The sequence below is a fragment of the Somniosus microcephalus genome, chromosome 18 (genome assembly GCF_052327205.1).
Source record: "Somniosus microcephalus isolate GS21.2 chromosome 18, FLI_Smic_1.0, whole genome shotgun sequence".
In the NCBI taxonomy this organism is placed as follows: domain Eukaryota; kingdom Metazoa; phylum Chordata; class Chondrichthyes; order Squaliformes; family Somniosidae; genus Somniosus; species Somniosus microcephalus.
Genome location: NC_141004.1, coordinates 20,941,392 through 20,952,382, shown reverse-complemented (window position 1 = coordinate 20,952,382; position 10,991 = coordinate 20,941,392). Strand labels below are relative to the sequence as shown.

Sequence of the window (10,991 nt, the reverse complement as noted above, 5' to 3'; positions counted from 1 at the left end):
TCTGAAAAAATGTCCCATCCAAACTTGGGCCAAGCCATTTCGCGGTCGTCCCTGGTGTCCGCCTGAAACAGGCGATAAGCCCCATACGTATATAAGTGAGGGCGAGACAGTCGCTGGCAGCTCGCTCAGATTATTCAGATGAGGCCCGAGGGCTAATGAGTTTGTAACTGAAGTGCGGTGCAGCCCACATCCCCACCCACAATCAGAGCTAACAAAAACAGAAACAACAGAAAAAATGTTTGCAATACTTCTAAGTTTATTATCTTTTTGCTTTTGCTGAGATGCTGTAATAAAGAAATGAAAGTTCCCCCAAAAAAGACAGAAAATACCTGGCATACACCAACAAGGTGAAATCACGCTGCGTGATATTAGTAACAAGCACAATGGGGATAATTGTCACCTTCACTCTCTGGGCGGGTAAAGTCCCGCCCGCCATTTCTGAAAATCGGGCAGGTTCTATAGCGAAGGGCAATGCTGTACGCCAATCTACCGCCCAAGCCGTGCAGGTGGAAATTCCCCACCATGTGTGCGCGTGAAGATCCTTTATCTGCTGCTTTAAGAGTGATTAACACGTCTGCTCATAATGGACAGAGGAACTTCATACAAACACATTCATGTGTTTTACTAACACCATACAGTGTGCTTTCCACCCACAAGTCTGGATTCACCACAGAGGCAAACACCTAAAATGGAGATGTCTTTTGACTCTGGAATGGACCATCGCTCATACAATCAATTGCACATAGCAGTGAAAGGTTCAGTCCAACGTTCAGGCAGGTCTTCAATTAGGGTTCAAGGCAAGAGAAAGGACAAAAAATATAGGAGTGCATCTACAAAGTGGTTTGTCATCCAAGGTTGACTTTGCAAAATTATCAATTTAAAGCACATTTTGATGAGCCATTCATTGGATTTGTAGGTCAGTTTGGTCCGATTTAATTAAAAGATTTCAGTTCATTGACTTTATTCTAGGGGTTTTTCTTTGCTACATCTCATGCAAAATCAGATGAGCTTGAGTACTCTTTAACCAGAGGCTCGCCAGGGTTTTATTTGAATTCTTGTTACCTTATGGTCCAGTGCTTCAATCATTGTGGATGAATGAGCAAAGGCCACAAAATGGGATCTGAATGTGCCTTAAATGAATAAATGAAAACTTGGATGATCAAATTAGGCAGCTTGGGCAAAGCCCATTCGGTTGTTTCCTCTGTCAAAGATGGAATAGTATGGCCCAATGAAGACATCTCCCAGAATCCAGAGCCCTCCAGAAGAGGATGGAAGATACATGCTTTCAAATCCACTTAAGCAGTCACCTTGCTCCTGGAAGAAATGCAAAGTGTGAGAGTCAGTTCCCTAGAACTACTTTGTTGCTAATTCTGATTCTTCTGTGTGTATATTAATAAAAAATGAAAAGAACATCCACAGTTTCTTCTTTAGTGATCACTATGCTATGTTAAATCAAAAAATTCACAGAAATGTAAATTCTTTGGTCCATCAGTCTCTCAATTGGTCCACCGATGTGCCACAGACACTATTCTACATTACACATTCATGGGTGCAGTACTGACAACACTCAAGAAGTTCGACAGCATCCAGAACAAAGCAGTCCACATGATCAACAGGCCATCCAGCACCTTAAACACCCACTCCCTCCATCACTGGCACACCCGGGCTGCAGTGTGTACTATCTACAGGATGCACTGCAGCAACTCGCCAACATTGCTTCAACAGCACCTCCCAATCCCGAATCTCCATCACCTAGAAGGACAGGAGCAGCAGGTCCATGGAACACCATCACCTCCAAGTTCCCTTCCAAGTCACTTACCATCCTGACATGGACATATATCACTGTTCCTTCATCGTCGCTGGGTCAAAATCCTGGAACTTCTTCCCTAACAGAATTGTGGGTGTACGTTCACCACATGGAGTGCAGAGATTCAAGAAGGTGACTCACCACCACCTTCTCAAGAGCAACTAGGGATAGGCAATAAATGCTGGCCTTGATAGTGACGCCCATATTAAAAGAATGAATAAATAAAATATTAACATCTTCTCTTGCTTTATTAATTGATATGGAAGTTCATTTTTTAACTAAATGTAGTACAGTTACTCAATCTTACCACTTTGTACATTTTCATTAATTTTCTGCTCATTTTCTTATCTTACAGTTAACTGAGAAGCAATCTTACTGGATACTGAAGTCAGAGAACATAGTCAAACCATTCAAAGTCAGGTTTATCGAATTAAAACAAAAACATACCTTGATTGTGTATTCAGATGGAGAAAGGGGATAGTCAATTCCATTGATTGTGAAGACCACATCAGGCATGTTGGACAGATTGTTACAGTTGATGGAGTACTGTAAAAAGGGTGAAGTATTTAACAATGGTCGTCAGTAGAATGTTCTCAGAGAAGCATTGCAGGAAATACTTGTATAAATAGCAAAATCAATGATGTAATCATTGGATGTACAGTTGGTCACGTTTAAAAGCAGCTGTGGCTACATTCCAGCACAAGTGCCAAGATGGTCCCGCGAGGAACCTGCGTCATCGATCCCGGTGGATATTCTGAGGTTTGTGGGGAGGTTCCCTGCAACCTAGGAGTGTATGGAGGCCATCTACCTGCCCCCAGAGGCTGTAAAAATGGCCGTTAATTGCTGGGCTTGTGGAGGAGGAACTGTTGGGGGAACCCCCCAGGATGAGGGTTAAAATGCCTCCACTGGCCCCCTTCGTAAGGGGGTCAAATTTAAAAAAATTATTTATACCCTTTCTTTGGGGGTGCAGGCTGCAACCCAGTTCCCTCGGTGGGACTCACATCCACCATTTAGCAGCCTGGTTTCACCAGGTGTCCCGGCATTGATGATCCGTTGGCCTTTGAGAGGCTGGGCTTACCGGGCACACAGGAACTCCCAGCATTGAGAATCTCCAGCCCTCCAACATCAGTAGTCTTGCTTGGAGCTGGTGGAATCTCCACCCTTCGCAAGACCCCTGGGAAACCCTAACCCAAAGGCGGGACCAGCCTAATTTGTAGCCCTACAGGCGCTCTACCACCTGACTTACAGTGGGAGGGCAGTGGAAGCCCCATAGACTCCTGGCTTAACAGGCCTTAAATTTAGTCATTTTGATGGGAGCTAAGCTTGATTCTTGAGATCCTTTTGGATCTTGCAGCTAGCTACAAAAGTCAGAAACAAGGGCACCACTGTAAGTCTTTGAAGTTAATGGTCATGCTTATCAAGATCAGGGATGTTAGCACTGGGAAATGAGAGTTTCAGGTACCTGTCAGCATCCAAGCACTCCCAGATCAGGGACTGCAGAGTTAGCTACAGAATAAACTCTTAAGTAAAGCATCATCTTATAAATACTACAAAATGAAAAATATATCACTAGAACCACCTTTGGTTCATTATAAAGTCTGATCTGTAACATAGAGCCTTACCCCGCCATAGTATCCTTGAGTTGCACCAATGTATTGCTGGATCTTGCTGATGGGTCCACGGGGACCAGTGAGCAGAGAAGTACCAGTATCAACGATGGCCTGACAGCCCTCACTGCAGGCCACAACCTGCCCATTGATTGTCACCCTGAAAGAGGAAAAGGTGGTTACAGTTGATTGAATGCATTCCCTCCCTAAACCTCTCCGCCTCTCTACCTCTCTCTCTCCTTCTTTAAGACGCTCCTTAAAACATACCTTTTTGACCAAGCCTTTGGTCATCTGCCTGAATACCTCATGTGGTTTGATGTCAAATTCTGTTTAATAAAGCTCCTGTGAAGCATCTTGGGACACATTACTACATTAAAGGCACTATATAAATGCAAGTTGTTGTTGTTAACCCTGAAACTAAGATATTTGTGAAAAATACAAGCAGAGCTGAACCAAAGAGGTGAATCTAAATTTAAATATTCCAATATTGGGTCAGACATCTTCCAGGCATCCTATGGGCATGGGACGTTGGCCCCTGAGAATAGCCTGTTGTGCCCCTTTTACCTCCGTTAAAATAGGTGCAACGAGGTCCAATTTGTACTCTCGCACGTCTAATGAGCAGTCGGCCCTATTTCTCGTTCATTAATTTTAATCAATCAATCAGTTTTAATGAACAGCAAATCATGCAGGATGGATTCTTGGCACATGATGCTCCAAGTACTCAGTGTGTGCTCTCGGCGAGCAATGGCCTGCAATAACTTTACCCTTAGATGGATTGAGCCTCTGTTTGCTCAGGCTGGACTTAAACAATAGTCCAATTGTGGCCTGGAAGCTATCGTTGAGTTAGCTCGTTCCCTGTGTTTATTCCTGATCATTGAAAGGTGTTGCAATATCATCACACTAACTCAACTGCTACCCCATTGTACTTAATATTTCCACTTGCAATGTTGAGTGCAACTTGATTGTTACAGAATGCGTGCCAATTGTGAAATGGGTCAGTCATTTACCTGTCCAAGCTGATTTGCCAGTAAGCTTCGTGAGTGACGGGCACCCAGTTAATTTGACCTGTGTAGTGGTTTTGATCAATTCCACCAAATACAACTTCACTTCCGGACTGACCAGCCTCTCTGAAAAACAATTTAACCAGAATGTTATTAAAATGAGCATAAACAGAGATACAAAAATTCCTGATCAACAATATGTTTTATTGGCTGGCCCAATGTGGCATCATTAACCAGTGGAAATTAGACCAAAGTCAATATTTTGCGAAATAAATAAGAAAAGAGAACTTGATCGTCACTGTGCTGGTTGGAATGAAACATTGTTCTTTCCATAATCCCTGAAAGAGATTGCAATTATCCAATTTCCCATCTTGGATCTATAAGTCAATTAAAACATCTAAAGGAGTTGAATTTGTCCATTGGGATCCAGTTGGATGTGCTTCGACCTTTGCTAGAAGGTGAAGAGGTCACCTGACATGAAAACAGTTCATCCAGGTGAGAGAACAAACACAAGGAAGGGCGAGCAAAGGCCCATCGGCTTTATAGAAAGAAGGTTCTGTGGTGACCTTAAGTAAATACCCTATTATCAGCAGGGAGCATCGGAGATGGAAGTACAAGAAGGTAAGAAAACCAACCTGCTCAGGTAAAAAGCAAACAGGTCCTGTTGCACCAGGTCATCAGACATCATGTTATCAAACACAGGTGTGGCCCCTGATGATGCAATGCTTGGATAGGCCAATCCGAGAATCCCATCAAACGAAGCGTAGGAGAATGAACTCCCAGGTTCAGTCTTACTTAAACCAAATTCCTGCTGACTGATAGCTATGTTCGATACCTAGACAAAAGGAAAAAGCTAACTTGTTCTGAAGAATTATTTTACTGAGAGTCATCAACAAACACATTAGCGCATTGTTATCCAGGTCACACATTACTTACATGTTACGACAAAATGCTTGTTGTTCCTCGGGCTGATACTTTACCAAATAACAAAATTCAGTATTGACTGGGCAACAGTTTAGAACATAACATAAGAATTAGGAGCAGGAGTAGGCCATACGGCCCCTCGGGCCCACTCCGCCATTCAATAAGATCCCCATATCTCTTGATTCCTCTAGAGTCCAAAAATCTATCTGACTGCGCCTTCAATATACTCAACAATTCAGCATCCACAGCCCTTTGAGGTAGAGAATTTCAAAGATTCACAACCTCTGAGTGAAAAAATTCCTCCTCATCTCAGTCTTAAATGGCCAACCCCTTATCTTGAGACTATGCCCCCTAGTTCTAGACTCTCCCACCAGTGAAAACAACCTCTGTCAATCCCCCTCAGAATCTTATATGTTTCGATGAGATTACCTCTCATTCTTCTAAACTCCAGAGAGTATAGGCCCAATCTAATCAATCTCTCCTCATAGGACAATCCTCTCATCCCAGGAATCAATCTAGCTTTATTGATACAGGGTTGTGAAAATCCACAGCTGTTCCTGAGCAATCCTGACCTCACAGGAACCTGGTGTATCATTGGCTGTGGTTTCACTTACCTGGTCAGAGGTCAGCAACAGTGCGTGTGGGCCCCATTTGGGGTCCAGGGTGAGGTTGTGACCAGGACCCCTGAAGATTTGAAAATATTGTTTTTTTTAACTGTTGATAGCAACTTCCAAGTATATTGAAATCCTCTTGTAGTTTTTCCTGTTCAGCTTTGGAGTCTACCACCTTCGTTAGCTTTGTATCATTGGCAATTTCAGAAATATTAAAAGTGAACGGCCAATGATTTTTAGTTCTTTGTTGTAGGACATGTTACTGCTGAACGATAAGGAATTGTCATAATGCTTGACTTTAATTTTTTAAATGAGATAATAGGAACACTACATTTCTAAATATCTTTGATTGAATTCTATCCATTGTTATGAACCTATAAATTAGCCTAAAAAGTATAAGTCCCATTGACATATTGACTCCTGTTACCATGCTGAAGCCCTTCACCCAACAACAACAGCAACTCGCATTTATATAGCGCCTTTACTGCAGTAAAACGTCCCAAGGGGCTTCACAGGAACATTATCAGACAAAATTTGACACCGAGCCATACAAGGAGATATTCGGACAGATGGCCAAAAGCTTGGTCAAAGAGGTAGGTTTTAAGGAGCATATTAAAGGGGGAGAGAGAGGTAGAGAGGCGGAGGTTTAGGGAGGGAATTCCTGAGCTTAGGGCCTAGGCAACAGAAAACATGGCCACCAATGGTGGGGTGAAGGAAATCGGTGATGCAGAAGAGGCCTCTAACATTACAAAGCTCCCTATTGGCTTGTTGCAACATGATCTATTCAACTAACCAATACTCTATGCCTGCATTTGAAGAATGTATTGGATCTGATAGTAGGAGATATTAATATTCAGGGAACTCTGACTTGAATGGGCAATTTAAGAATTTTGACATTGTTTTGTCATAACTTTGTTAGTAAAAGTTACATTATACTTACAGTGACTGTGTCATAGCCCAGGATCCCAGTCATACTGCCTGAACCATACTGAATGGAGAGCGTTTGGTCATCTGTCTTGAATGTTGAGGACTTGCTTGGTGAATATCTGTTGTGGTTCACTGCAAAATAGTACACGTTTCATTACACTCAATTTAATGGTTTGGTTGTTTTATTCCACTACTGAGTTAAGGATAGATCTTACCAAAAATATTCTTTCTAATTCTTCATTTGTACCACCATTTCTTTCTGTTGAATTTTGCGCTCATTTAGGTGAGGGGTGTTGGTGCTGGCTATTGAACCACTTTACATATCAGCCAACCAGCAGTAGCATCAAGAGTTCACAGGGTCAAGTACAGCATGGGTTAGATTTAGAGGAAAGCTACCTTTGTGCTGTCCAAACAATGGGCCTCTGCTGTCACCCACCAATGTAATATTTTCCATTTCTCCGTACAACCATCGTATGGCTTCTCTGAGTCAGATTGCCAATTCGTGTCACAGCAGGACAGTGTTGTCCTGTGGGCCCATGATCATGAGGAACTAGGTTATGACGGCCCAAGTTGATTTTATGTAAGAGACCTTTGGCCCATTAACGCGGAAAGAAAAAAAAGAAAGACTTGCATTTCTATAGCACCTTTCACAGCCTCAGGACATCCCAAAGTGCTCTACAGCCAATGAAGTACTTTTGAAGTGTAGTCACTGTTGTAATGTAGGAGACACGGCAGCCAACTTGCGCACAGCAAGCTCCCACAAACAGCAACGTGATAATGACCAGATAATCTGTTTTAGTGCTATTGATTAATGGTTAAATATTGGCTGGGACAGCGGGGTGAACTCCCCAGCTCTTCTTTGAAATAGTGCCATGGGATCTTTTGCGTCTACCTGAGAGAGCAGATGTGGCCTCGATTTAACATCACACCTGAAAGATGGCACACTCTGACAGTGTAGCACTCCCTCAGTACAGCACTGGACTGTCATCCTAGATTTTGGTGTTCAAATTTCTGGATTGGGACTTGAACTGACAACCTTCTGACTCAGAAGGCGAGTGTGCTACCAACTAAGCCAGTGCTGACCCAGTATGGGCTGGATTTAAACCCAGTTCTCTGAGTGAAAGGCCAGTGCACTACATAGTCCCAGAGCACATTTTTCTAGCATTATTTTCTTTTATTAAGCATCCTTCCTAACTGGTATGACACTGCAGTAATGTGATTAAATTCCATTATCCAATTATTTCACAAACTCATCGAACAGAAATCATAAACGTGTGTGTTATAATTAGAATAAGTAGTCAGTTGGATATATAGCTTTAATTTACAGCATTGATGATTACTATGTAAATTAAAAGTTTGACCTAGTTGGTTTTACATCGCTAAATTGGATCAACTTTTAGGAGTATGTTTTGTGCTGGTGGCACTTGAACATCGACTGCCACCGTCCATGTCGACAAAAGTGGGCTTCTGTAAGTCAAATCTTTGAAGAAACAAAGCACCAGGCCTCACAACTCTAACAAATGTATTTTCATAAACATTGACACGTTGAATCAATTGGCTGTATTTTCAGAAGGTCTGGATCCACCAAATACTTTTACCCTTAACGCTCTTAGCCACCTTCTGTAAGTTTATGTGTCCTTTAATTGGTGATCAATTGATTGTGCCCTTGGAACACTTTCCCAATCAATGCCCAGATCACTCAGCGGAAAATGCCAACGAAATCTTGGGAAGTCTAACTGTTTACGTATACTTACTGCATACTTGGCTGTTACAGTAAACTGATGTGATCCAAAGGTTGGAGGAGCCAGTATCAAAGATGACGGTGAAGCTCTGTGGTGGGGTTCCAATGGTGATTGCTCCAAAATAAGACATCTGTCAGAATATTTTATAGATGAAACAAGGTATGTTATAATTTACCAAGAGTTGCTGTATTAAATTTCAGTGCATATAGACACACACTGAGGCAGATGTTCAAGTTCCTGTGCTCAGGTGTATTGGACTGTCTAGGCACAGCTCATAGAAGCAAATTAGGTTGGAAGGAGCATGTGCCTGTATAGGAGTTTGCCCGATTTTCCTCCCCACACTGCACCCCTGCAAACCAGTGCACCTCGTCACAGGAACAGAAAGACCTGTATGATTGAGAACAAAGGGTGTTTTGGACTAACCCTAACCCTAACCCTAACCCTAGATGTTGTTACAAGCACAGCATCAGTATTCACTTGTACACCAACAACACGTATCTCTCTGGCACCACTCTCATCTTCAGGCTGTTGCTGTCTTGTGTGACTGCTCGCCGCACCATCAAGTCTTGGATTTGGGTTGTGGTCGGCTTTGACCTGACTTTCTTATCCAGAATGGTTATCACCAAGACTGCTCATGTTGCTCACTTCACCCTACCTCTCTCTCATCAGTACAAAATCCATAATCCATGCCTTCATCACCTCAAGTATCGATTTCTCAAATGCATCCCCTCCCCCAATCTTCACAAGCTTCAGTTATTTCCCCGCTCTGTGGTCGAGTTTTTTCTCCCAAGTTCCTGAGTGCTCATCACTCCTGTCCTTGTCACAGTTACCCTGCCTCCCAGCTTGTTGGCTCCCTCATCCTCATTTTCAAATCCCTTCAGTCACACTGCACTTTATCCGAGTGATCTTCGCCAGTCGTAGATACCAGCCCACAAACTCCACTCCTGGAGAGAGTGAAGAACCAGCTCTACTTTAGAGTTCAAATCCATCCGGCCTCCGACTCAAACCACCCAGGCGGGAACGCCGCCTGTTCCCACCGGCTTCTTGCCAAGAGTTACAATCAGCCTTGAAAACTCTTCTTTCACTCACTTTGCTCCTGTTTTCTGACGTTCTCTCCACAAACTACTTCACCTCACTACCCCTCTTCCCCCATTCAAAGACTACCTAAAAGCCTAGCTCTTCCATTGTGTTTTTTGAACCCCTGCTTAATCTTTGCTGTTTCTCCCCCTCCCTAAATTATTCATAGATGTTCTTCTACATCAGGGGTGCTATGTAAATGCAAATTGTTGTAATTGCATTGATTTTCCATTCCTCAAGAAAATTTTACAGATCTAGATTAATGCTCACCTACCTCGTAGAAACAGAGGCCTAGAAATTGGGTATAGCCCCGCCAGCTCGTTTGTGCCGAAAATTTTGCGCTGGCCACGGAGCCAGTTGCGCCCGTCCCATATTCACTTTTAGCGCCCCAAGGCGGAACCGGGCGCTGTTCCAGGGTGTGCCCGCCCCCGCTTGGGGCGCTGAAAGTGAATTTCAGCGCTCCCGGTGCCGCTGCGCCACCCGATGCGGTGCGACAGGCTGCTGTACTGCAGGCCTCCTCCTTCTCTTAAGGAGGAGGTGCCTGCAACGGCCGGAGCCGCGATCGCGAGTGCCGGCAAAAGAGCCCGGCACAACGGAGAAGTGCCGGGCTCCACGGAAACCAGCTGGCAATGCCGCGGGGGGGGCGGTGGAGGAGGCCAGGGAAGGAGGTGCGGGCAGGCGGCCGCCGAAAAAGCAGCCGGCCGCACCTCCACCTTAAAGCGCCCCGCTAAGGCTGCAGTAAGGACCCGGTCTCCCGATGTTGTTAGCGGTCACCACGGAAGAGGCGGCCGCTACTGAAGATGGGGGTCGGGGCGGTAGCGGGGCGGAACCGGGGCACTGCGCACACCGATGACGTCATCGGTGCCGGCGCAGCGCTACCGGCTACCGCCGCCATTACCGCGGCCCTCAAAATCAGCACTACCACCCCTACTGGCGCAGAAGCCCTCTTTGGGCTGTAACTGGGCGCAAAGCCCACCGAATTTCTAGGCCAGAATGCCTTGCTGCTAAAATTAAAAACAGTTTACCTACTCTTATTTTCTTTAGGAATTTTTCAATGCTAAATATAATTTCTAATTATATTAATGCAGTATATTCTCCATCAAGTCACATAACCTAAACTCTGTGATCCTGGAGATCTACTCTTTACTAACACATTCCTTGAATAACACAAGGGCGGGGGGTGGGGGGCTAATGATAACATTGGGCAATAATGTAAAATGGGCGAAATCGGATCAGCCGCCCATTGTACAGCTGCCCCGATTTTAATTTCCATTGACTTCAGTGGAAGCCAAAAT

At 44.1% G+C, this 10,991-nt stretch overlaps 1 protein-coding gene across 2 annotated transcripts; it reads right to left on the bottom strand.

The window, feature by feature from the left end:
- Positions 1–236: 236 nt before the first annotated feature.
- Positions 237–10,199, bottom strand: LOC147105098 (pepsin A-like). Of its 2 annotated transcripts, none has more exons than XM_086011182.1 (8): positions 9,967–10,199; positions 8,632–8,749; positions 6,891–7,009; positions 5,051–5,250; positions 4,422–4,541; positions 3,430–3,574; positions 2,255–2,353; positions 237–1,314 (listed from the first exon to the last, which is right to left on the bottom strand). In XM_086011182.1, the coding sequence occupies exons 2-8, from the start codon at positions 8,747–8,749 to the stop codon at positions 1,165–1,167; spliced, it is 951 nt and encodes a 316-aa protein (XP_085867308.1). In that variant the 5' UTR covers positions 9,967–10,199; the 3' UTR covers positions 237–1,164. The 2 variants fall into 2 exon arrangements, with proteins under 2 accessions (XP_085867308.1, XP_085867307.1); XM_086011181.1 differs by having other exon boundaries at positions 9,971–10,198.
- Positions 10,200–10,991: the final 792 nt, after the last annotated feature.